Source organism: Hypanus sabinus, chromosome 5, assembly GCF_030144855.1.
Source record: "Hypanus sabinus isolate sHypSab1 chromosome 5, sHypSab1.hap1, whole genome shotgun sequence".
In the NCBI taxonomy this organism is placed as follows: Eukaryota; Metazoa; Chordata; class Chondrichthyes; order Myliobatiformes; family Dasyatidae; genus Hypanus; species Hypanus sabinus.
Genome location: NC_082710.1, coordinates 111,616,307 through 111,644,101, shown reverse-complemented (window position 1 = coordinate 111,644,101; position 27,795 = coordinate 111,616,307). Strand labels below are relative to the sequence as shown.

Sequence of the window (27,795 nt, the reverse complement as noted above, 5' to 3'; positions counted from 1 at the left end):
TTGCAGTAGTATAAGGCACTGACTGATGAGGCTGCACTTGGTAAGTAGCGTACAGATTTGGTCACCTGTTATAGGAAAGACATGGTTAAACTGGAAAGAGTGCAGAGAAGATTTACAAGGACGTTGTCAAGACTAGAAAGCCTGATTTATATGGAGAACTTGGCCAGGCCTGAACTTTATTTCATCAAACCTATGAGAATGACCTTATTGAAATATAGTGGATTCTGGTTAATTGGACCATCCAGTTAATTGCGATGGCCACTTTTTTTGGAACAACGGAAAGAACAAAATCAAACTGATAAAATATTTGGGATTCCCTAATTTATTTGGGACATTATGCTGCTTAATCAGGGAAGGAGACTATTGCCAAATAGTTTCTAACAAGCGTCAGTCGAATGGACTTGTGTGACCATTAGACACTACACTGTCCTTTGAGTGAACAGTATTTAGATAGTGTCAGTTGTGCGTGTTTGAGTTCAAAAAGCAGTGATTTTTGTCACTGACAGTTGTTGAAAAATAAGCAGTAAGGCAATTCAGAACTGTTTTGCTCACTGCGGTTTCAAGCATTGACGCTTAGAGATGTCAGAGATAGCCGTGACTGAAAATGAAATGATTTCACTACTTCAAGATAGGAACTATGAAGAATTAAGATATTGATAATCATCTTGAATGTTGAAATGAAAATGAAGATTTGGAGGATGCAATCATCAAAAGCATTGTATGAATGCAGTCCATTATCAGCACTAATTATTCATGCTAATTTTGTTTAGTTATCGTCAAAAGAGCATGCAGTGGATGAATTCTTTCAATAATAAGCATTAGGAACTAATACAGTTTTATAGTACTGTTGGGGTGGCAAAGTGGAGATACATCTCTACCAAAGGAGGTGAAAGGTGGTCCTTCCCTCTTCTAGCCTGCAGGACACCTATGGGTAAAGTGTAATACCTGCTTAGCCCCCTGATCAGGGTCACGGGAGCATCAGATATAGAAGATGACTCCAACAGAGTTTCAGGTGAAGTACCACCTCACCTGGACCGAATGGCAATGAGGGAGGATATGTAGGGCAGGTGTACCACTTGTTCTGCTTGCAAGGATAAGTACCAAAAGGGAAATCATTGCGGAGGAACAAGTAGACAAGGGAGTCGCATAGGGAGCGATCCTTGTGGAAAGTGGAAGTGGGGGGCGGGGGGCGGTATAATGAGTTTGGTGGCGGTATCCCATTGGAGATGGCGCTCCTGGTGTGACCTCCTGTATATCAGTGAGAGCCAACATAGACTGGGAGACCACTTTGTTAAGCATCTTCGCTCCATTAACCACAAAAAGCAGGATTTCCCAGTGGCTATTTCAATTCTAACATGTCAGTCCAGGGCCTCCTCTACTGGCACGATGAGGACATACTCAGATTGGGGAAGCAACACCTTGTATTTTATCTGGGTAGCCTCCAATCTAATGGCATGAACATCAATTTCTTGCATTTCTGGTAATTCTCAAGTCAAATTTATTTATAAAGCACACTTAAAAACAACCCATTTTCACCAAAGTGCTGTACAAACCATAACAGGTAGCTAAAATCACAAATACAAGAAACACAGATATAAACAACAAAGCACTCAGCTTATAGGCACAAAATAAACAACACATGAGCCTAGGCACAAGCCAAAAATCAGCCACATCAAGAAAATTCAAACGCTAGTGAATAAAGGTAAGTTTGCAGCCTGGACTTAAAAGAGTCAATGGAGAGGGCAGATCTGATAGGGAGGGAAATGCTGTTCCACAGTCTAGGGGCTGCATCAGTAAAGGCACTATCACCCCTGAAATTAAATTTAGATCGCGGGACAGCCAGGAGCCCCAAGTCAACCGACCTGAGGGACCTGGAAGTAGAATAAGGGGTTAGAAGGTCTGTGATATCATCGGGAGGGGGCCAGCCCATTTAGGGCTTTATAAACAATCAGGAGAACCTTAAAATCAATTCTAAACTGTACTGGTAGCCAGTGGTGAGAGGCCAGGATAGGAGTAAAGTGATTACCAACAAGTCTTGGTAACCTGTCCACCCTTGTCAAACCCTATGTCAAAAACCTTGGGATGATATTTGGTTCCACCTTGAAGTTTGACAAACAAGTTAATGCAGTAATAAAATCCAGTTTTTTTCCAGCTTCGTACTATTGCCAAAATCAAGCCGTTTCTCTCTTCCAAAGATCTCGAGAAAGTCACCCATGCTATTATATTCTCCTGCTTGGACTATTCCCACTCCCTATATACTGGGATTAATCAGTCGTCCCTGGCCCGCCTGCAACTGGTCCAGAACGCCACAGCCAGGCATTGACCCTCATCTCACAGGACCTGACGTACTCAATATTACAATTCATAATAATTGTGATAAGTCTTAACATAATTTACATCTTTTTTATTTGTATAAGAGCAGTCATTAATAGAGCAGTTCAAACTCATGTAAGTGTGCCTACTTACAATTTACCTAGCAATGACATAATCCTATGAATATCCTTTAATATTTCCATAACATCAAAGAATTTTTGATGATTTTATACTTAATATTGGTACCAATAGGTTTGCTGACTGAATTTTCAGATGTACTTATTCTAAATGTGTGATTTAGAATCAAAGAGGGGAGTATTGGATTAGAATGTATAATTGTTATTTTCCTTATAGTTTAACTTTCTTATGCTGGTTTGTATCTTTATAAAGTTAACTATGTACATGTAATTGTTTAGTGTATTTCCTAATGCTTACAGTTCCTCTGTATCTTTCTGGAAGCTTCTTGGGTAACACATTGCTTGAATGGAGGCTATCATATTGTTGATTCAAGCAACAGAATTTGAATGGAATTTATTGCCATTAGTGGATTGGTATAAGGCGGCTAGACCATGTTGGATCAGCCTTTCTGCCTTTGTCTTCCCTTACTACTAGCATCTGTTTTCACTACTCTCCGTTTCCAATCCCTTTGTTATCTTAACACTTAATAAATAATCATAAGCAGTAAGTTTTATGACTCATTCTTGACTTCCAAGGAATCTTGGATTATATGTTATATAGTTAAAAGCATCAGTATCAAACAATCTCTGTTAAACATCCCCTAAAATTCTGATGGGAATAAACTCCTAACATATTCATCCTCTCCCTGTAACTCAGGTTCTCAAGTCCTAGCCACATTCTTGTAAATTTTCTCTGTATTCTTTCAATCATTCATACCTTTGCTGCGAGTATATGATCAGAACAGCACACATTACTCCAAATTAGGCCACAGCACTGTCTTATACAACTTGAACATAACAACACAACTCCTGTGCTCATTACTTTGATATTTAAAGGCCTATATAGCAAAAGTTCTTACAACTCTATCTACGCATTAAACCATTTTCAAGAAATTTTGTGTCTGTATTCCCATATCACTCTGTTCTATCACACCCCAGCTAGTCCAGATCCCACAACAACCTTAGATAGGATTCCTCACTATCCACTATGCCATAACCTTGCTGTCATCCGCAAACTTGCTGATCTAGTTTACCACATTATCACCCAAGATTGTTGATATAGATGGCAAACAACAGAGCCATCCCTGTGGCACAGGGATTAGTGTAGGGTCACAGGACTCCAGTTAATGAGGCAACCTTCTACTTTCACTGGCTTCCACTGGCTTCTCCCATAACGTCAACATCAAATCCAGTTTACTACCTCATTCTGAATGTCAAGTGACTGAACCATCTTGGCCAATCTGTGACCTTGAATCTTAGACTCCCCATCCATAGGAAACATCCTCTCTACATCCACTCTAATGAAGACTTTCAGCGTTCAATAGGTTTCAATGAAGCCACCCCTCCTCTTCTTAATTCCAGTGAGTAGAGACCCAGAGCCATCAAACACTCCTCATATAATAAATCTTACAATCCCAGAATCATTTTTGTGAACATCCTTTGAACCTGCTCCAAAGTGAACACACCCTTTCTTAGATAAAGAGCCCAAAACTGTTCACAATACTCCAAACACGAGGAAATCTGCAGATGCTGGAAATTCAAACAACACACACAAAATTTCACATTTCCCCCTCCCCCCACTACTTCCAAATCTCTTAGTATCCCTCCTTTCAGTTAGTCCTGATGAAGGGTCTCGGCCCGAAACGTCGACAGTGCTTCTCCCTATAGATGCTGCCTGGCCTGCTGTGTTCCACCAGCATTTTGTGTGTATTGTCACAATACTCAAAGTAGGCATCATCAGTGTTTTATAAAGACTCAACATTACAGCCTTGTCTTTATATCCTAGTCCTCTTGAAAGGAATGCTAACATCTCATTTGCCTTCCTCACCACCAACTCAACCTGCAAGTTAACCTTTAGAGAATCCTGCAAGAGGACTTTACATCACAGTTTTCAATTTTCTCCCCCATACAGAAAATAGCTTACACTTTTATTTCTTCTGCCAAAGTGCATGACCATACACTTCCCAGCACTGTATTCCATCTGCCACTTCTTTGCTCATTCTTGCAATCTAAGTCCTTCTGCAGCCTCTTTACTTCCTCAAAAATACCTGCCCCTCCACCTACCTTCATATCATCTGCAAACTTCGCAAAATAGCTGTCAATTCCATCATCCAAATCATTGACAGATAATGTAAAAAGAATTGGTCCCAACTCACTAGTCACTGCCAGCCAGCCTGAAAACGCTCCCTTTATTCCCACTCTTTACCAATCAGTCACTGTTTTATCCATGCTGAAATCTTTCCTGTAATACCATGAGCTCACAGCTTGTTAAGCAGCCTCATGTGTGGCACCTTGTCAAAGGCCTTCTAAAAATCCAAGTAGACATCATCAACCAATTCGCCTTTGTCTTTCCTGCTTGTTACTTCAAAGAATACCAATAAATTTGTCAGGCAAGATTTTCCCTTGAGGAACTATGCCAACAATAGCCTATTTTATCATGTACCTCCAAGTACTCTGAGACCTTAATAATTAACTCCAACACCTTCTTAATCAGAGGCCTAGAGTTTCCTTTCTTCTGCTTCTCTGCCTTCTAGAAGAATAGAGTGACATTTGCAATTTTCCAGTCTTATGGAACCTTCCCAGAATCTCGTAATTTTTTAAAGATCATTACTAATGTCTTCATGACTTTTCAGCCACTTCTTTCAGAACTCTGGAATATACACCATCTGGTCCAGATGCCTTGAAACCTTTCAGCTTCCCAATAACCTTCTATCTAGTTATGGTAACTTCACATAGTTCATGCCCCGACACTTAGAACTTCCACTATGCTGCTAGCGTCTCCCATAGTGAAGACTGATGCAAGATACTTATTCAGTTCGTCCACTATTTTGATGTCAAATCAAGAGTCAAGTCAAGTCAAGTCATTTTTATTGTCACTTCAACCATAACTGCAGGTACAGTACACAATAAAAATGAAACAACTTTCCTCCAGGACCATGGTGCTACACAAAACAACACAAAACTACACTAGACAACCTGAAACAACACAAAACTACATTAGACTTCAGACCTACACAGGACTACATAAGGTGCACAAAATAGTGCAGGACAGTACAATAATTAATAAACAAGACAACAGGCACAGTAAAGGGCAAATTACAATATAATAATAAATGATGTAAATGTAAACAATGTTTTAGCAGGAATTGAGAAAGAAATGAGCAACAATTGCAAAGGGAGTGGAAGTGTGTGTGTGTGTGTGTGTGTGTGTGTGTGTGAGTGAGTGAGTGAGTGAGTGAGTGAGTGAGAGTGAGTGAGTGAGTGAGAGAGAGAGAGAGAGAGAGAAAGAGAAAGAGAAAGAGAAAGAGAAAGAGAAAGAGAAAGAGAAAGAGACAGAGACAGACAGACACTACACTCTGGGAATTGAGAAGTCTAATGGCTTGGGAGAAGAAACTGTTACACAATCCGTACTTACTACCCCCTTACTACCTCTCCAGCATCATTTTCCAGTGATCCGATATCCACTTTCACATCTCTTTTGCACTTTATATATCTAAAGAAAATTATTGACTAGCTTAATTTCACATTCCATCTTTGCCCTCTTGATGACTTTTTTAGTTGCCTTCTGTTGTTTTTAAAAGCTTGCCAATCCTCTAACCTCCCACTATTCTTTACTCTATTATATGCCATCTCTTCAGCTTTTATGGTGGCTTCGACTTCTGTTGTTAACCATAGTTGTGCAGCTTGCCTTTAGAATACTTCTTCCTCTTTGGGATGTATATATCCTGTGCCTTCCAAATTGCTTCCAGAAACTCCAGCCATTGCAGCTTTGCCGTCATCCCTGCCAGTGTTTTTATTTCCAATCAATTCTGGCCAATTCCTCTCTCTTGCCTCTGTAATTCCCTTTCAGATGTAATACTAATACATACGACTTTAGCATCTCCTTCTCAAATTTCAGGGTGAATTTGAGCGTATTATGATCACTTTCCCCTAAGGGCTCTTTTACCTTAAGCTTTCTAATCAATTCTGGTTCATTGCACAACACCCAATCCAGAATAGCTGATCTGTAATTTGTAGGCCACATCCTTATTACTGTTTGGGCCTCTGTATACAAATCCCATCAGGGTTCTTTTTACCCTTGCAATTCCTTAGCTCTATCCACAATGATTCAACACCTTCCAATCCTATGTCACATCTTTCTAATATTTGATTTCATTTTTTACCGACAGAGCAATGCCACCCCCTCTGCCTTTCTGCCTGTCATTTTGAAACAACGTGCATCCTTGGACATTACACTTCCAGGTATAATCTTTCAGCCATGATTCAGTGATGCCTACAACATCATACCTGCCAATCTGCAACTGTGCTGTGTTTATCTACCTTATTCTGTACACTACATGCATTCAGATACAACATCTTCAGTCCTATATTCAACCTTTTCAATTCTGTCTTCCTTTTTTACTGCAATTGTTGACTGCTATTTTGCCCTATCAACAACCTCTCCTCACTACCCATTGCATCTGTTTGTAAACCAGCTACCTCATCTTCAGCACTGTTGTACTTCCGGCATTGAAATATAGGTAGCTCAGGACACTAGTCACACCATGCTCAACCTTTGATTCCTGACTTTGTTTGAGATCTTACCAACATCTTCCACCACAACCTCTTGACTAACTGTTTTGGCACTCTGGTTCCCATCGCCCTGCAACTCTAGTTTAAACCTCACTGTGCAGCATTATCAAACCTTCCTGCTAGGATATTAGGCCCCCTTCAGTTCAGGTGCAAACTGTCCCTTCTGTACAGTTCCCACCTTCCTGAAAGAGAGCCCAATGATCCAAAAATCTTAAGCCCTCCCTCCTACACCAACTCCTTAGCCATGTATAAAATTGTGTGACTGTAAGCTGTAAACTATAAAGCAGCCTCATGTGTGGTGAAAGGTACATTTATTATTATGCAGTATACAACTCTAAGATTTGCCTTCTCCAGACAACCACAAAACACTATGGAAGCCGTTCAAAGAAAAACATCAACCACCCCACCACCAAGCACAGAAACAAAACAAATCACACAAATGGCAGCTTGAAAATCAAACCAACTCCCCACTCAAATAAAAACAAATCGCACAAATGGCAGCAAAAACATTAAACCCAACCACCCCTCAAATCCAAGTACATAACATCTACCTATTCTTCTTGTCTATCCTGCTTGTTATTTCTTCAAAGAATTCTAACAGATTTGTCAGACAAGTTTTTCCCTTAAGGAAACAATACTAACTTCGGCCTATTTTGTCATGTGCTTCCAAATATCCTGAAATCACATCTTTAACAACTGACTCCAATATCTTCCCGACCACTGAGGTCAAGTCAACTCTAATTTCCTTTCTTCTGCCTTTTTCACTTCTTGAAAGCGGAGCAATATTTGAGCAAACCTATTGAGATAAAGCTACGTTTTTAGAGTTAGAAACAGTAATAATTACTTACCGGTTTTATCCCAAGGTATTGTAACTTTTCAGCCAAACTTTGCTCAACTATTTTATGCAATTCCTCTGAAATTGTTGGATTTTTTTGCAGAACTTTTCTAAGATCTTCATTGCAGATTGATACTTCTCTTAGATGTTTAATGGCTGAAAAAGAAAATATTTTACTAATTGTTTCTGAACCAGTTTGTAGTACGACAGATGAAGCCAATGAGAATTTGTGTTAGGAGAAACGGTGCTGGTAACTCTACAATTTCAGTATTATATACATATATAGCTCAACTTATATCCATTCTGTTTCCAACACCATTTGGTTCCTTATCTGTTTTCAACTCTGCCCCAACATTACAACTAAAATCCCTCATGCATGCATTTGTACCCTCAAGACTTGATCATTCCATTGTTGCTCAAACCGGACTATTTTTTACTTTTTGTAGAAGTAAAAGCTCTGCAGCATTTGCAGTTATATCTTAACTCATACCTTTGCCACTTATTCTGCAATTATTGATGTACAATGGCTATTGATCAATGACAATCTACAACTTCTAATTTTCATAATTATGTTCAAATCAGCTGATAAGATAAAGTACACAACAAAACTGGAAAGCATGCAAAGAAAAGAGAAATCAAGAAAATATGGGACAGAGCATATAGTTTTCCTGAAAAACAAGGAGAAAGATGGTTTAATGAGCCACAGTCATAGTCTTGTGTCAAAACTCCAAATTATATATACAAGCCATTGGTTAGACCACGCATGGAAGTATTGGGAGTAATTTTGCTCCCCTAATCTGAGAAAATATATGCTGGCATTGGGGAAGGCACAAAAGAGGTTCACGAGAATGATCTCAGGAATAAAATGGTTAACATATGCTGAACATTTGAGGGCTCTGGACCTGTACTCGCTGGAGTTTAGAAGAATGAAGGGGGAATCTCATTGAAACCTATCGAATGGTGAGTGGATGTGGAGAGGATATTTCCTATAGTGGGCGAGTCCAGAACCAGAAGGCAGAGCCTCAAAACTGAGAGGTATTCATTTTGAACAGAGATAAGGAAAAATTCCTTGAGCCAGAGAGTGGTGAATCTGTGGAATTCATTATCACAGACAGCTGCGCAGACTAGTTAATTAGGTACAATTAAGGTGGAAGTTGATAGGTTCTTGATTAATCAGGATAACTAGATGCAATGTGACTATGAGCAAGGACAGGCAGATGAAAGTCAAAGGGATGAGTTCAAGTGTATGATAGGGGCAACAATTTTTAAAAGCCTATAAACACAGGACTGAAAGTGTTATATTTGAATTCACAGAATATATGGATGAAGGTAGATTATCTTGTAGTATAGTCAGAGGTTGGCCAGAATGAAATTGTGAGCATCATTGAGTTATAGTCAAAGAAGATCATAGTTGGGAGCTTAGCATCCAAGGACACACATTGTATTGAAAGGACATGCAAGTAGGTAAAGGGAGTAGAGTGGCTCTGTTGGAAAAGAAATGAAATCAAATCCTTAGAAAGAGGTGACATAGGACTGGAAGATGTAGAATCTACCTTGTGGGTAGAGTTAAGAAACTGTAAGGATAAAAAGACACTTATGGGAGTTATATACAGGCCTCCAAACAGTAGCCAGCATGTCGGCTACCAATTACAAAGGGAAATATAAAACACATGTCAACACAGCGATGTTAGGATACTCATGGAGCATTTCAGTATGAAGGCAGATTGAAAAAATCAAGTTGGTGCTGCATCCCAAGATAGAGAAGTTGTAGAATGCTTTTGAGACAGCCTTTTAGAACATCTTATGGTTGAGCCCACTATGGGAAAGAATATTCTGGATTAGGTGTTGTGTTATGAACCAGATTTGAGTTAGGGTACTTAAGGTAAAGAAACCCTTAGGGGGACAGTGATCATAATATGGTAGACTTCAGCCTACAATTTGAGAGGGAGAAGCTAAAGTCCGATGTATCAGTAGAATAGAGGGAATTACAAAGGCATGAGAGAGGAGCTGGCCAAAATTGATCGGAAGTCCACAACAGCATAATGACAGCAGAACAGCAGAGGCTAGACAGAGCACAAAGAAGTAGTAATCTAAAGGCAGGCTTCTGCATCCATGGCTGACAAAGGAAGTCAAAAACAACATGAAAGGAAAAGGGAGAGCATATAATAATGCAAAAAATTAATGGGAAGTTAGAGGATTGGGAAGCATTTAAAAATCACCAGAAGGCAACTAAAAAAGGCATAAGGAAGGAAGAGATCGAATATGAAGGTAAACTAGCCAATAATAATAAATTCCAATAATTTTGGAAGAAGACAGCGAGGCTTTGAGAAGAAGTGCGGCGGCGGCCATTTTCAAATTGCTTCTCAGATCGGAGTTCTGAGAGGCAGGACTGTGCAGGTGCACGAAGGAGGCCTAGGAAGGAGGGAAGATATAAAAAGAACGCAGCCTTAAGCAGCGGGAAGCTTCGTTTGCGGGCAGCGGAGTGAGCCGGGAGCAGAGTGTAGGGCTTGGGCTCAGAGGGCTTAGGCGGAAGAGGGCACAGTCGACTTACCTTTTAGTTCTCCTTGTTATTTTCAGTTATTCGGGAAGTTTGAGTGTGAGGGCAGCTTGTTGTTCTCGGTGTCGGATGTGGGAGGTCCTGGGGTCTCCGAGCCTCCCGGACGTCCACATCTGCGCCAGGTGTGCCAAATTGCAGCTCCTGGGGGATCGAGTTAGGGAACTGGAGCTGCAGCTCGATGACCTTCGCCTGGTCAGGGAGAGTGAGGAGGTGATAGAGAGGAGTTACAGGCAGGTGGTCACTCCGGGGCCACGGGAGGCAGATAGGTGGGTCACGGTCAGGAAGGGGAAGAGGCAGGTACTAGAGAGTACCCCAGTAGCTGTACCCCTTGACAATAAGTACTCATGTTTGAGTACTGTTGGGGGGGACAGCCTACCTGGAGGAAGTGACAGTGGCTGGGCCTCCGGCACAGAGGACGGCCCTGTAGCTCAGAAGGGTAGGGATAAAAGAAAGAGGACCATAGTAATAGGGGACTCGATAGTCAGGGGTTCAGACAGGCAGTTCTGTGGAGGTGATTGGGAGTCCCAGATGGTAGTTTGCCTCCCTGGTGCCAGGGTTTGGGACGTTTCTGATCGCGTCCAAGATATCCTGAAGTGGGAGGGTGAGGAGCCAGAGATCGTGGTACATGTAGGTACCAATGACATAGGTAGGAAAGGGGAAGAGGTCCTGAAACGAGAGTACAGGGAGTTAGGAAGGCAGTTAAGAAGAAGGACCGCAAAGGTAGTAATCTCGGGATTACTGCCTGTGCCACACGACAGTGAGAGTAGGAATGGAATTAGGTGGAGGATGAATGCGTGGCTGAGGGATTGGATCAGGGGGCAGGGATTCAAGTTTCTGGGTCATTGGGACCTCTTCTGGGGCAGGCATGACCTGTTCAAGAAGGATGGGTTACACTTGAATCCTGGGGGGACCAATATCCTAGTGGGGAGGTTTGCTAGGGCTACAGGGCAGACTTTAAACTAGTAAGATGGGGGGGTGGGAATCAATTTGAGGAAACTATGGGAGAGGAGGTTAGTTCACCAGTAGAGCAAGTAAGTAGACTGTGTGTGAGGGAGGAAAGGCAGGCGATGGAGAAGGGATGCGCTCAGCCCGAAGATGTAGGGGAGAAGAAAGAAAAGGATAATAAATTTGAATGCATTGTTAGGGATGAAAAGAGAGGAGGAGGTGGAGACTATCTTAAACGTATCTATTTTAATGCTAGGAGCATTGTAAGAAAGGTAGATGAGCTTAAAGCGTGGATTGCTACCTGGAATTATGATGTTGTAGCTATTAGTGAAACATGGTTGAAGGAACGGTGTGATTGGCAACTAAATATTCCTGGATTTAGTTGCTTCAGGTGTGATAGAGTAGGAGGGGCCAGGGGAGGAGGTGTTGCATTGCTTGTCCGAGAAAATCTTATGGCAGTGCTTTGGAAGGATAGATTAGAGAGCTCCTCTCGGGAGGCTATTTGGGTGGAATTGAGGAATGGGAAAGGTGTAGTAACACTGATAGGAGTGTATTATAGGCCACCTAATCGGGAGCGTGAGTTGGAAGAGCAAATGTGCAAGGAGATAGCAGATATTTGTAGTAAACACAAGGTGGTGATTGTGGGAGATTTTAATTTTCCACACGTAGATTGGGAAGCTCATTCTGTAAAAGGGCTGGATGGTTTAGAGTTTGTGAAATGTGTGCAGGATAGTTTTTTGCAACAATACATAGAAGTACCGACTAGAGATGGGGCAGTGTTGGATCTCCTGTTAGGTAATGCGATAGGTCAGCTGACAGATTTATGTGTTGGGGAGCACTTCAGGTCCAGTGATCACAATAGCATTAGCTTCAATATAATTATGGAGAAGGACAGGACTGGACCTAGAGTTGAGATTTTTGATTGGAGAAAGGCTACCTTTGAGGAGATGAGAAGGGATTTAGAGAGAGTGGATTGGGTCAAGTTGTTTTATGGGAAGGATGTAATAGAGAAATGGAGGTCCTTTAAGGGTGAAATTATGAGGGTACAGAATCTTTATGTTCCTGTTAGGTTGAAAGGAAAGGTTAAAGGTTTGAAAGCACCATGGTTTTCAAGGGATATTAGAAACTTGGTTTGGAAAAAGAGGGATGTCTACAATAGATACAGGCAGCATGGAGTAAAGGAATTGCTCGAGGAGTATAAAGAATGTAAAAGGAATCTTAAGAAAGAGATTAGAAAAGCTAAAAGAAGATACAAGGTTGGTTTGGCAAATAAGGTTAAAGTAAATCCGAAAGGTTTCTACAGTTATATTAAAAGCAAGAGGATAGTGAGGGATAAAATTGGTCCCTCAGAGAATCAGGGTGGTCAGCTATGTGTGGAGCCGAGGGAAATGGGAGAGATTTTGAATGATTTCTTCTCTTCGGTATTCACTAAGGAGAAGGATATTAAATTGTGTAAGGTGTGGGAAACAAGTAGGGAAGTTATGGAATCTATGACAATTAAAGAGGTGGAAGTACTGGCGCTTTTAAGAAATTTAAAAGTGGATAAATCTCCGGGTCCTGACAGGATATTCCCTAGGACCTTGAGGGAAGTTTGTGTACAGATAGCAGGAGCTCTGACGGAGATCTTTCAGATGTCATTAGAAACGGGGATTGTGCCGGAGGATTGGCGTATTGCTCATGTGGTTCCATTGTTTAAAAAGGGTTCTAGAAGTAAGCCTAGCAATTATAGACCTGTCAGTTTGACATCAGTGGTGGGTAAATTAATGGAAAGTATTCTTAGAGATAGTATTAATAATTATCTGGATAGACAGGATCTGATTAGGAGTAGCCAGCATGGATTTGTGTGTGGAAGGTCATGTTTGACAAACCTTATTGAATATTTTGAAGAAGTTACAAGGAATGTTGACGAGGGTAAGGCAGTGGATGTAGTCTATATGGACTTCAGCAAGGCCTTTGACAAAGTTCCACATGGAAGGTTAGTTAAGAAGGTTCAGTCGTTAGGTATTAAAACTGGAGTAATAAAATGGATTCAACAGTGGCTAGATGGGAGATGCCAGAGAGTAGTGGTGGATAATTGTTTATTGGGATGGAGGCCAGTGACTAGCGGGGTGCTTCAGGGATCTGTTTTGGGCCCAATGTTGTTTGTAATATACATAAATGATCTGGATGATGGGGTGGTAAATTGGATTAGTAAGTATGCCGATGATACTAAGGTAGGAGGTGTTGTGGATAATGAGGTGGGTTTTCAACGCTTGCAGGGAGATTTATGCCGGTTAGAAGAATGGGCTGAACATTGGCAGATGGAGTTTAATACTGAGAAGTGTGAGGTTCTACATTTTGGCAGGAATAATCCAAATAGAACATACAGGGTAAATGGTGGGGCATTGAGGAATGCAGTGGAACAGAGAGATCTAGGAATAACAGTGCATAGTTTCCTGAAGGTGGAGTCTCATGTAGATAGGGTGGTGAAGAAGGCTTTTGGAACGCTGGCCTTTATAAATCAGAGCATTGAGTACAGAAGTTGGGATGTAATGTTTAAATTGTACAAGGCATTGGTAAGGCCAAATTTGGAATATTGTGTACAGTTCTGGTCACCGAAATATAGGAAAGATATCAATAAATTAGAGAGAGTGCAGAGACGATTTACTAGGATGTTACCTGGGTTTCAGCAATTAAGTTACAGAGAAAGGTTGAACAAGTTAGGTCTCTATTCATTGGAGCGTAGAAGGTTGAGGGGGGATTTGATCGAGGTATTTAAAATTTTGAGAGGGATAGATAGAGTTGACACGAATAGGCTGTTTCCATTGAGAGTAGGGGAGATTCAAACGAGAGGACATGATTTGAGAGTTAGGGGGCAGAAGTTTAAGGGAAACACGAGGGGGTATTTCTTTACTCAAAGAGTGATAGCTGTGTGGAATGAGCTTCCTGTAGAAGTAGTAGAAGCCAGTTCAGTTGTGTCATTTAAGGTAAAATTGGATAGGTATATGGACAGGAAAGGAGTGGAGGGTTATGGGCTGAGTGCGGGTAGGTGGGACTAGGTGAGATTAAGAGTTCGGCACGGACTAGGAGGGCCGAGATGGCCTGTTTCCGTGCTGTGATTGTTATATGGTTATATAATAGGACCAAAAGTATTATTCAAATTTATAAAGAGTAAAAGAGACACAGGACCACTGGAAAATAATGCTGGTGAGCTAGCAATGGGAGACAATGAAATAGCTGACAAAATAAGTATTTTGCATTCGTCTTTACTGTGGAAGACAATTGCATTATGCTGGAAGTTTGAGAGTGTCAGGAGGCAGGGGTGAGTGCATTTGCTATTAATAGGGAGCTGGTGCTTGGGAAGCTGAAAGGTCTGAAGGTAGATAAGTCACCTAGACCATATGAACTACGTTCCAGGTTTCCAAAAGAGGTGACTGGAGAGGTTATGGAGGCATGGTTCACTCCATTCTTTAAGGAAGGAGGGAAGCAGAAGAAAGGAAATTAAAGGCCAGTTAGCCTGTGTCCGATGGTTAGGAAGATGTTGAAGTTGATTGTTAAGGATGAGGTCTCAGGGTATTTGGAGGCACAAGATAAAACAGACCAAAAATAAATCTGTTGGAATTTTTTGAGGAAATAACAGAGGAAAATTGGTTGATGTTGAGTACTTAGATTTTCAAAAGGTCTTTGACAAGGTGCCACACATGAGGCTGCTTAACAAGTTAAGAGCCCATGATATTACAGGAAAGAGGCTAGCATGGATAGAGGATTGACTGATTGGCAGGAGGCATAGAATGAGAATAAAGAGAGCCATTTCTAGTTGGTTGGAAGTGACTAGTGGTCGGAGTTTGTTCTAAGTTCAAAGTAAAATTTATTGTCAGAGTACATACATGTCACCACATACAACCCTGACATTCTTTTGCCTGCGGGCATAGTTAGCAAGTCTATAGAACAACGAATGTAAACAGGATCGATGCACAACAAACTGTGCAAATGCAAATATAAATAAATAGCAATAACAAGAGCATGAAATAACAGGATAAAGAGTCCTTAAAGTGAGACCATTAGTTGTGAGAACACCAGAAATAGAATGAGTGTAGTCAGTCATTTTGTTCAAAAGTCTGATGGTTGAGGGGTAGCAACTGTTCTTGAACCCGGTGGTGTGAGCCCTGAGGCACTTGTACCTTCTATCTGATGGCAGCAGTGAAAAAAGAGCATGGCCTGGGTGGTGATGATTTTTGATGATGGATGCTGCTTTTCTATAACAAAATTTCATGTAGATGTGCTCAGTGGCTGTCTGGGCTTTACACATGATACACTGGGCCAAATCCACAGTCTTTTGTCGTTTTTTTCTGTTCAAAGGCATTGGTATTCCCATGCCAGGCTGTAATGCAGCCAGTCAGTGCACTTTCCACTACAGTTCTAGAGAAGTTTATCAAGGTTTTTGATGAGATGCCAAATCTCCATAGACTCCTAAAGAAGTACAGACGATGTTGTGCTTTCTTTGCAGTTACACTTACATGATGGTCCAGGACAGAACCTCTGAGATAGTGGCACCCAGGAATTTAAAGTTATTGATCCTCTCCACCTCTGATGAGTACTGGCTCATGGACGTTTGGTTTCCCTCTCCTGAAGTCTACAATCAGTTCCTTGGTCTTGCTGACATCAAGTGAGAGGTTGTTGTTATTACACCACTCAGCCAAATTTTCAATCTCTCCTGTATGCTGATTCATCACCACCTTAGATACAGCTTACAACAGTGGCATCATCAGTGAACTTGTACATAGTGTTGGAGATGTACTTAGCCACACAGTCATAGGTGTGAAGCGAGTACAACAGGGAGCTAAGCACACATCCCTGTAGTGCAAGGGTCACCAATCTTTTTTGCACTATGGACCAGTTTAATATTGACAATATTCTTGCGGACCGGCCGACGGGTGGGGGGGTGGGGGGGGGGGGTGTTAATCACGAACGGAATGTAGGTGATAAGTCAACTATGAGTCACTTATAAGTGGCTAATACACTCAATTTCGTTTCTAAAATGGTTTATCTAATGAATTTAATATTAAACACACAGCGCATATTTTCCTCGTATGAACATATAAAGTCATTGCACCAGTGAGAGGACAAGGTAAGCGCTGGAGATCCCCGTACTGGGGCCGCGGCGGTCGCAGTCTGGAGAGAGCAGTCGACAAAAGTTTGGCTCAAGGGATGAATTTCAGTAGATCGCAGCGAGGTAGCTGCTCTGCTACTTACGAAACCCTGAGCCTGAATTAGGTCGTCTGCAAATATTTTAGCACCGGGTTTCCCACAAACATTCGGTGTGCTAAACAGGTTTCGAGGCGGCACCCATCTGTCCATGCTCCAGGCCAGTAGCAATGGCCGGTTACCCGAGGCCAACCAGCGATCCCTGGCGCGAGGGTATCACTGCGTTTAGGCGACTGATGACCTTGCGTGCGTACAAGTTCAACAGTCGGTGTGACAGGGAATGAGGAAAAGTGCAGCTGACTCATATCATTTCATATCACCAAATCATATTATTTCCTCGCAGCCTGGTAGCTGCATGCTTTGTGGCCCGGTACCGGTCCGCGGCCCAGTGGTTGGGCCACTGCTGTAGTGCAGCTGTGCTGATAGAGATTGTGGAGGAGATTTTTTTGTCAATCCTAACTGACTAGGGTCTACAAGTAAAGAAATCCAGGATCCAATTTCACAAGAGCCATATGAAATTAGGTGGAGGGACAGGTAGTGTTAAGGAAGCAAGAGGCCGCAGACAGATTAGGAGAATGGGAACAGAAGTGGTAGATGGAATACAGTGCCCAGAAGCATACGGGTCATGCTTTTGTAGAAGGACAAAAGCGTAAACTATTTTCTGAACATGAAGGACTACCTGAAGGTTAACTTGCAGGCTGAGTCTGTGGTGAGGAATGCAAATGCAATGTTAGTATTCATTTTGAGTATTGTGAGCAGTTTTGGGCTCCTTATCTAAGAAAAGATACACTGGCATTGGAGAGGGTCCATCGGAGGTTCACAAGAGTGATCCAAGAAGGAAAAGATTAATGTCTGAAGTGCAATTAATGGCTCTGGGACTGTACTCACATGGAGATTATAAGAATGAGCGGGGATCTCATTGAAATCTATTGAATACTGGAAGGTCTAGGTAGAGTGACATGGAGAGAATGTTTCCTATAGTGGGTGAGTGTAGTACCAGAGGGTATAGCATCAGAATAGAGGGACATCCATTTAAAAGCAAAAATGAGGAGGCAGTTCTTCAGCTGGGGTGTACTGAATCTGTCTCAGACAGCTGTGGAGCCAAGCCATTGAGTATACTTAATGCAGAGATTGATGGGCACTTGATTGGTCAGGTTACAGGGAGAACATGCATGATCTGCCTCTCAGCACATGTTCTCTCCTTCATCTTTGAGAGGACCTACCCACTCCCTAGTCACCCTCCTGCTCTTGATTTATGTTCAGGATGCCTTGGGTTCTCTTTAATCCTACTTGCTAAGGACTTTTCATGGCCCATTCTGGCTTTCCTAATTGCGACTGGAGTATTTTTTCCAATTACTCTTGAGAATTAATAACACCAAATTGCTCCATCCAACCTGTGCATATGAAACATCATACAGTTTTCATAATAGAAATTAGAAGCAAGATAACTAACACAATCTTATCTCATGACTTATAATCTTCTAAGTTATTAATGCTGTCACTTCCTTGAAATGTACTACTAGACAGCCAGCTCTAAAAATCAGTGAGTTCAGAAAAAATACATTGTCTTTTAGAGTCATTGAGAGATACAGCTGGAAAACAAGCACCTTGTCCTATCAAGTCTTCAACAATGATCAAACACCGATTTCACACTAATTCTCATTTTAATCCCTGGTTTATTCTCCCCACAGTCACTTCATATTCTCACAGATTCTAGAACTCACCTACACACATGGAGGGGGCAATTTACAGTGACCAACTAATACACAGCAGCAACTCAAACGTTTTTGGAGTGTGGGAGGTACAGTAACTGAAGCCCTCAGATGAAACCCATGCAGGGAGAATGTGCAAGTTCCACCAGGTTCATCAAGGTGCAAGATCCGACCTAAGGCCCTGGTGTTGTGAGGCAGTGGTGCTTCTGTGCCTCCAAATTAACTTCTGTTTAACTTGTGTTAAATATCTGAGATTTACATATTTGTCAGTTGTTCAACTGCCTAGTAAACCCTTCTTGACTTAAGTAAAACTTCAGTTAAACACCTCAAGATTTAATATTTCTTTTAGATGAAGGCTTTCTGAACTGAAACGTGGTAGGTAATCTATTAGAGAAGATCCTTAGGGATATGATTTTTGAGCATAACTTTATGTGGGGCAAGTCATGAATGGCAAACATAAACAAGAGAAAATCTGCAGATGCTGGAAATCAAAATAATACACACAAATGCTGGAGGAACTCAGCAGGTCAGGCAGCATCTATGGAAAACTGTCAAAGTTTCCGGCCGAGACCCTACAACAAGACTGGAGAAAAAAGATTAGGTCAGAGTAGGAAGGTGGGGCAGGACAGGAAGAAATACAAGGTAGTAGGTGAAAGGTGAAACTGGAAGGGGGGAGGGGTGAAGTAAAGAGCTGGGAAGTCGATTGGTAAATGAGACAAAGGGCAGGAGAAGGGGGAATCTGATACGAGAGAACAGAAGGCCATGGATGAAGTGGGAGGAGGAGGGACACCAGAGGGAGGTGATGGACAGTTAAGGAGATAAGGTGGGAGAGGGAAATGGAATGGAGGTAGGTAAGAGGGTAACTAACAGAAGTTTGAGAAATCAATGTTCATGCTATCTCATTGGAGGTTAATACAAGACCTTGCTCCTCCAAAATGAGTGGGGCCTCATCGCAGCAGTAGAGGAGGCCATGGACTAACATGTCAAAATGGAAATGGGAAGTAAAATTGAAAAGGGTGGCAACTTGGGAGATTCTGCTTTTTCTGGTAGGTATTCAGCAAAATGGTCTCCCAATCTATTTTGGGTCTCACTGATATACTCCCGGTATGGCCTCCTGAATTTTATTCGGGGCCCCAAACAGTCCTTCCAAGTGAGGCAACATTTGACCTGTGCATCTGATGGGGTCATCTACTGTATCCAGTGCTCCCGATGTGGCTTCCTGTTTATTCAGGATCCCAAACAGTCCTTCCTGATGATGCAACACTTCACATATGAGTCTGTTGAGGTCATCTGCTCGTGGTGTGGCCTGCTGTATATCGGTGAGACCTAACATAGATTGGGAGACTGCTTTGCTGAGCACCTATGCTCTGTCAGAAAAGGCAGAATTGCCAGGCGGCCACCCGTTTTTCATTTTACTTACCATTCTGACATGCCAGTCCATGGCCTCCTCTACTGCCATGATGAGGCCACACTCAGGTTGGAGAAGCAAAACCGTATATTCCATCCAGGTAGCCTCCAATCTGATGGCATGAACTTCCGGTAATTGCCCACCCTTCATTCTCCTTCCACTTTTCCCTCTCTCACCTTATCTCCTTATCTGCCCATCACCTCCCCCTGGTGCTCCTCCCCTTCCCCTTCTTCCATGGCCTTCTGTCCACTCCTATCAGATTCCCCCTTTTCCTGCCCTGTATCTCTTTCACCAATCGACTTTCCAGCTCTTTACTTCACCCTCCTCCCCCACCGATATCACCTATCACCTACTACCTCGTACTTATTCCTCTCCTGCCCCCACCCTCTTACTCTGACCTCTTGTCTCTTTTTTGCAGTCCTGATGAAGTGCCTCAGCCCAAGACTTCAACAGTTTACTCTGTTCCATAAATGTTGCCTGGCCAGCTAAGCTCCTCTAGCATTTTGAATGTCAAACATACTTGAGTTTATTGAGGTGGTGACCAAGATCATTGTTGAAGTTAGAACTGCAAATGCTTTCTACATGGATTTTAGGAAGGTATTTAATGAAGTCCCTGGTCTACGGTAAGCGCATCCAGAAGATTAAGATACATGGGATCCAATGTCACTTGGGCATTTGATTTCAGAACTGGCTTGATAGAGGGTAGTCATTGATGGGACCTATTCTAGCTTGAGGATTGTGACTACTTGCGTTTGACAGGATCTATACTGGGACTCCAGTTTTGTGAGATATATAACTTGGATTAAAAACGTGGATGGGTGGGTTATGAAATTTGCAGATGGTGTAAAGACTGATGGCATTATGGATAGCACATATGATTGCTGAAAGATGCAGACGGATATAGATGAGATAGAGATATGGAAGGAGAGATGCCAGATGGATTTTAATCTGGCCAAATATAAGGTTTTGCACTTTAGCAGGTCAAATGTAAGGGAACCTGGAGTATCATATTTGGAGTACTGCATTACAAGAAATATGTGGAAGCTTTAGAGAGAGTCCATAAGTGGTTTATCAGGATGCTACATTGATTAAAGATCATATGCTATATGGAGAGGTTAGACAAACTTGGGCTGAAGAGAGATCTGAGAGAAATTTATAAGATTAATGACAGGCATAGATAGAATAGACAACCAGTACCATTTTCCTAGTGTCAAATGTCTAATACTAGAGGCAGGTATTCGTGATGAAAAAGGGTAAGCTCAAAGGAGATGTGCAGGTCAAGCTTAGTTTTTTTTACACACAGAAAGCGAAAGGTGCTTGGAATATTCTACGAGGGACGGTAATACAATACAGGTATTTAACAGTTTCTTAGGTCGCTACTTGAATTTGTAGAGAATGGAGGAATGTGGACATTGTGTAGGTAGCAAGGATTAGTTTATTTAGACACAACATTATAATGTTTCGGAAGCAAGGATCAGACAGCTCTAAAGAGTAACAAAATAACCAGGAAAGGGTTTAATAATGGACATAGGAGAGCTAGATGGGGGCATAAGAAGTTTATGGCAAGTAGGAATAAAGAAAACTCTAAGGTGTTATTCATGTATGTGAAGAATAGGAGGCTGATTGAGTGAGGGTAGGACTGATCAGGGACAGGACAGAAAAGGAAACATACCTGGTGTCTGAGGAGGTTGGTAAAGTCCTTAGTGAACATTTTGCTTCAGTATTCACGACTGAGCAGGACCTTGATGTATGTGAGGACAGCATAAAACATGCTGATATGCTAGAACATGTTGAGGTTAAGAACGAGGATGAATTGGAACTTTGAAAAGCATTAGGAGAGATAAGTGTCCATGGCTGGACAGTATATATCCCAGCTTACTATGGAAAGCGAGGCAAGAGATTGCTGCACTGTTAATGATGATCTTTGCATCCTCACTGGCCACAGGAGTAGTACCACACGATTGGAAGACAACAAATGTTATTCGTTTGTTAAAGAAAGGGAGTAGGAATACCCCTAGGGGTACTGTCAGGGATGGTGGCAGAGGCAGAGACCAGGTAGGTAGGTACATAGATCATTGAAAAATGGAGGGCTATGTTGGAGGGAAAGGTTAGACTGACCTTAAGAATGTATTAAAAGGTCAGCACAACATGGTAGGCCAAAGGGCCTGTACTGTAGTGTAATGTTCTATCAAAGGCAAATTGTTTGTTCCTGCATTCTCACCTTCTATGTTATTTCAAAATTTGAGCATTTACAGATTTTGATTGTCATTTAATACTTCTTTAATTTATTCCACAAATTTACAAGAATCTTCCAAGCTATAACCTCACAGAAAACAGCTCAGTGAGAAATGGGTAAGTATATTAAATGTTAAGTTATCAAACAGTAAATAAAATCAATTTGACATACCTACATTTTATATGGATAAAAATAATATTTGCCAGACTTGAAGAGAACTAAGAAATTGCCAGAAAGAAATTCCTTAACTTTGCTGATACGTATTGTTATAAAACCCCTTAAACACCCCATCCCAGGCAATGAGGGTACTATATTCCATTGAAAGTACTGCACTGAGCATAGCATACAGCAGAACTGCACGTGAGAAATGGTTCTTTTCTGTGATAATCTACTGGGCAGAGTGTGTAAACACTAGAGAAAGTGATAGGGGTTCACTTTAAAAGGAATGATTAGTTAAGAAAAATAATTGACAGAAGACTGGCGGGGGAAAAGATAAACAGGATAAGTTAGGCAGAGAGAGGAATGTAATGAAGCAAAAATAATCATGGAAAAGTGTGGGTTATAGGAAATGAGCAGAGTAGTCTGAGGAAGAAAGTAGGATTGGTTTGCAGTAGGAAACTAGGACAAAGTGAACAAGGGACTAGAGAGAGATCAGTTGAGATTCTGGAAGAGTGAGATACAGGAAAAAATAATTGATAAGGCTATAGGTACAGAGAGAGATCTATGCTACATAAATATTTAGATGTATAAATAGATCTTACATTGAGATTCGATTATCTTCTTTGGTGTCTTGACAGGACATGCTTCCAGCTGTTTAAAAAATAAATAAATTAGAACCTGAGAGCTGATTCTAACGAAGTACACTTTCAGGAATTAAGGGTTCCGAAATCAAACGCTTAATTGTAACCTCAATCTGACAGCACAGGCAATCAAATGAAGTGATTAAGTTTGTTCAAGATCAATGTTCCACAAATATTATAGTGCTGATTTTCAACATATATGCCACAGGACAATGAATTGAAAATCATGTGAAGTAATGAAATCCAGTAATTTCCCATTGAGCATAGTTGTAACAACATGTATTCAGAAAACTGCTCCACCAAATAGCTTTATATGTTCTAGTTAATTGGTTATTGCTTCTAAAATGCCCAGAAACAAAAGATTGGACTCTCACAGTACATAACGATTCATTTACTTTGTTCTCTTCCGACTGATGTTGCTTGACCTTCTAATGCTTTGTTTTTATTTGAGATTTTCAGGATATACAGTTTGTTAATTTTCAAAAAGGTACTAAAATAGACATTAATACCTAAAAATTAACATTTGAAGTAGCCAACGAGATCGAAACTAATTAAAATCACTACATAACTAAATCCCTGAAAGTGGTCGCACAGGCTAATAAGGCGGGAAAGAAGGTGACTTTATTTCTTAAGGCACTAAGTTCAAAAGTCTGGAAGTTATGTTGCAGCTTTAGAAAACTCCGGTTTGGCCAAATCTGGAGAATTGCATTCAATTTTGGTCGCCAGGAAGGACATGATGACTTTTGCAGGGGTCAGAAGAGGTTTATAGGATGCTTCCTCAATTAAATGGTATGTGCTAGAAGGAGAGGTTAGCCAAACTTGTGTAGTTCGAAGTGGCATTTAAGCAGTTCTTAGATACGCACATGACTGTGCAGAGAATAGAGGGTATAGTATGGAAGGGAATAGCTTAGTTAAGCATTTAATTACCAATTCAATTAGTTCAGCACCACAATATGGGCAGGAGGGTTACTGTGGCTCACAAGTAATGCCAATTCTATGGAAGACCAGTTTAGCTAGTCCCATTCCTGAGTCCTTTCATCAGAGCCTTCATTTTTAATCCTTTTAAGTAAGTATTGTTGGATTAGAGTTCAAGATTTTTATTTTTATTGTGTTTTTCCTTGCAGTTTTGGCTTTCTCTATACTTGCTTATGTGCTTGTACATTCCCGTTTATAAACTTGGAGTTTATTTGGTTCTAAACTTTTGTAGTTTCTTTGTCTGTGAATCAATCGGTACATGTTCATGAATTCTTATTTAAATTGGTCCATACTGGTTTGCAAAATAATAGAAAAGCTTGTGCTTTAGTTCCTTTATTACTTTTCTTTACTCGTCTAGCTTGCTAGTACAGGCTACCATGAACCATGACAAATATCTAATCAAATAGCTGCAACAAGATTTGAACATCATTCATGACTTCTGAAGGACTTTTGGACAACATCTCCAGATTTAGCAGCTTGATACCAGGAAGAAGATAGTTGATGAGATTAAGTATGGGAAGAATCCCAGATAAGACAAAAAGTTCCAGTATGTACATTCATCAGGAGGAAAGATCCTCCTCTTTAATTTCCTAATCATCAGAGAAGCAGCAAGTTCTTGTCCCAACACACTATTTAAAGAAAGTCTAAGAGTGAAGTTAAAGCTCAGCGATCTTCTCCACTCTGCTCTTTTTTAAGTGAAGTTAAAAAGCACTTTTTGTCTGAGAATAGTCTATTAATGTGATATTTGGTGTGATCCATTTGAACTTCACTGTGCAATCTATTGATTTTGACTACAGACTCCTTTGTTTTAGGCTATACAACCCCAGTAAGTGAACAATTATTCTATATCTGTGGTATGAGGGGAATCAAAGTCATGGGCCAATTAGAGAAGAAGCCTACTACAGGAAGAGGACGAATGGAACTGTTGATTGTTATGTATGAACAGATGAGTGAGGGTTTAGGATTTTATCTAAATGAAGTATTCCAACTGGAAAGAAATCAGTGCTGAGTCTAATGGAATTTGGCTGCTCGATGATAATTAAAAGGGCACAGGGTAAGACCCAGAGAACGGCTGAGAGAATGAAGAAAATGCTAGCAGTCTTATCACAACTAAGAAGGACAAAACGTATTCAGTTACAAAAGTCAGCATGATAAAGACAGTGAAAAACCTAAAGAGCAAATTTGTGTGTTAACCGAACAAGTGAGGAAGCAAATAGAAAATTGTGACACATTGTAAAGTCAGTACAAAAGAGTTAGTAGAAAATTGAAAAGAGAAATTTGGGTCCTAACTGAACAGGAGAACATATGGCCATTTCTGTGACACTGAAGACATGAGGCACCATGTGGCAGGGCATTCAGACCATAACGGAATAGAAGTCCACTCTGCATATCAATGACAATTATGCTTCTCTTCCTGATAGGCTGAATGCCTTTTAGACTCAGTTTGATACATGGAACAATGTGCCCTTTTCACCACCCCCTCCAGCCCCCACTCAAGGAGCAGGCACTCTTTCTGGCCATAGCTGATGTGAGGAAAACCTTAGCCAGCGTCAACCCACATAAAGCTGTGGGGCCTGATAGCATACCTGGATAGGTGCTGAGGGATTGTGCAGTCCGGTAAACATAGGTTCTAACAAATACCTCTAACATCTCTCTGGAACAGATCTCACTGTCCCCCAGGCTTCAAGGCAACCACTATCATCTCAGTGCCCAATAGAGCAACAGTAACGAGCCTTATTGACTAATATCCAGTGGCACTGCCCTCAACAACAATGAAGTGCTTTGAGCAGCTGATTTTGGATCACATTAAAAACTATTTTCTTGCTACATTGGACCTTTTCCAGTTCACTTATCACTCAAATCGGTCCATAGATGATGCTATTGCCTCTACACTCCACTCCGTCCTGTTCCACTTGGAAAATTGTGCTCATATGCCAGGATGCCATTTATTAATTTCAGCTCGGTGTTTAATATGATAATTCCTCAGAAGTTAGTAGGTAAACTGTTCTCACTGGGTCTCAACATCTCTGTAATTGGATCCTGGACTTCTTGACAGAAAGGCCACAGTCAGTCCACATTGGCAGTATCATCTCTAGCTCCATCATGTTGATCAGTGGCACTCCCGAGGACTGTGCGGTCCACCCACAGCTGTTCACCCTGCTGATGCAGACTGCACTGCTAGATTGAGTTCAAACCAAACCAACAGCGGTTGGCCTCATCAACAATGACAAGATGGCATACAGGGAGGAAGTAGAGTGACTTGTAGAATGGTGCTAAGTACAGCAACTTGAGTCTTAATGTGAACAAGACCAAAGACATGATGGTGGACTTTATGAAGATGCAGGCTGACCACTCCTCACTGACATACACAGCAACTCCATGGATGGAGTTAGGAGCACCAAGTCTCTGGATAGTTTCACCTGGTCCCTCAACACCATCTCTTCGGTCTGTGTCTCCACTTCCTGAGGAGATTGAGGTAACAAGGCTCTCCTCCCCATTCCCCCATCCATTCTAAACAATTTTTAAAGGAGCAGCATCGAGCGTGTCCTGACCAGCTGTACCACCATTTGCCATGGGAGTTGCAAGGCACCTGACCATGTCCCTACAAAGGATTGCAAGGACAGCAGAGAGGATCATTGGAGTTTCTTTCCACCTGCCCAAGATATTCATCAGCAGCACTGTGTATACAGGGCCCTTATCATTAAAAAGGATCTCTCCCCTCCGTCCACCAATCTACACTCCCCACCATCAGGCGGGAGGTACCATGCCATTAAGACAAGAACAGTTAGGATGGGAAACACCTTTTTTAATTCAACCATAAGAACTATTGAACTCACTGCCACCACCAGGGTCTCATCACATATGAAGTGCCAGTAGCATTATATTTATTTTTTAACTTGTTTTGCAAATGCACCTTATTATTGGTTAGCAACACACACAAAACGCTGGAGGCACTCAGTAGGCCAGGCAACATCTATGGTACCCCCGGCTTCACCTATCACTTACTTTGTATGTCTTTCTCCTTCCCCCCCCCCCCCCCCCACCTTCTCATCTTTTCTTCCAGTCCTGATGAAGGGTCTCGGCTTGAAATGACAACTGTTTACTCTTTTCCGTAGATGCTGCCAGGGCTGCTGAGTTCCTCCAGCATTTTGTGAGTGTTGCTTTGGATTTCCAGCACCTGAAGATTTTCTTGTGTTTGTTATTACTTGTTACTTTATTTGCAGTAATATTACTTTCTGTATTACGTGCGTTTGTTATATACATTGTTATTCACCTTGGCCCCAAGGAACGTTATTTCGTTTGTTGGTGTAAACTATAAACTAAACTTGAATTTGAAGTGAGAAAACAAAAGCAGAAGAGTGATAAATTTGAAACAAACTATAGGAAGCTGAGACACAAATTTCAAGACAATATGGAAAAGCAAAGTGTGGATCTCAGAGGGGCATTTCTGTCACTGATTCCCCCCTGCCCCCTTAGGAAACATTCCCTACATCGGACAGCAATCCAAAGCAGCGCCTCTGTCCAGATTTAGAGAAATTGCAGATATGGATGCTACAATAACTTCTAGTGATTCAAATGATGCTGACAGTGATGAGAAAATAGGATTAGCTGCCTTGACTTAACCAGCTCCATTAAAGACCAAGCAAGTGAAACTGGGCAGGAAATATGGATACTATGAAAAAGTATAGGGAGACTTCCTTACAAATCTGCTGACCCTGAGAATATTGATAAACAGGTCCCACATGCTGAAAAGATGTTTCAAAGTCCAGGTTGAAGTTCGGCATATTAAGAATGTATAAGACCTGCACCTATGTGATGCCATCCAAATTTTGACCATGATGTTATCTCCTCAAGTTAGTCCTAAACTTAGGAGTGGATAAACAAAATCAATAAGGTGGTAGGAATACTATTAACAGGTGATTGCATGAACAAACTTCAACATCAACAGGCAGCTACACAGTGTATGCAGGACTCTGAGTATGAGGGTATCCCTGAATAAGAGCATTACAGGTGGGATTACTTGTTGACCAATGACAGAAGTGAGACCAGATCCTGATGATGTGTGTAATGAGCGTGTTATT

General features: G+C 41.4%; 1 protein-coding gene across 12 annotated transcripts in view; it reads right to left on the bottom strand.

Moving 5' to 3' along the window:
- LOC132394331 (cilium assembly protein DZIP1-like) overlaps nucleotides 1-27,795 on the bottom strand; it is a 167,112-nt gene that overhangs the window by 55,792 nt on the left and 83,525 nt on the right. For all 12 annotated transcript variants that reach the window (XR_009512274.1, XR_009512275.1, XM_059970341.1 and 9 more), the window contains 2 exons: nucleotides 22,700-22,748; nucleotides 7,910-8,052 (listed from right to left, as the gene is read on the bottom strand). Coding sequence is in view for 10 of the 12 variants with exons in the window: in XM_059970341.1 (XP_059826324.1) it covers nucleotides 7,910-8,052; nucleotides 22,700-22,748 (192 nt within the window). In the remaining 2 variants the exon portion in view is untranslated. The remainder of the gene's footprint in view (nucleotides 1-7,909; nucleotides 8,053-22,699; nucleotides 22,749-27,795) is intronic.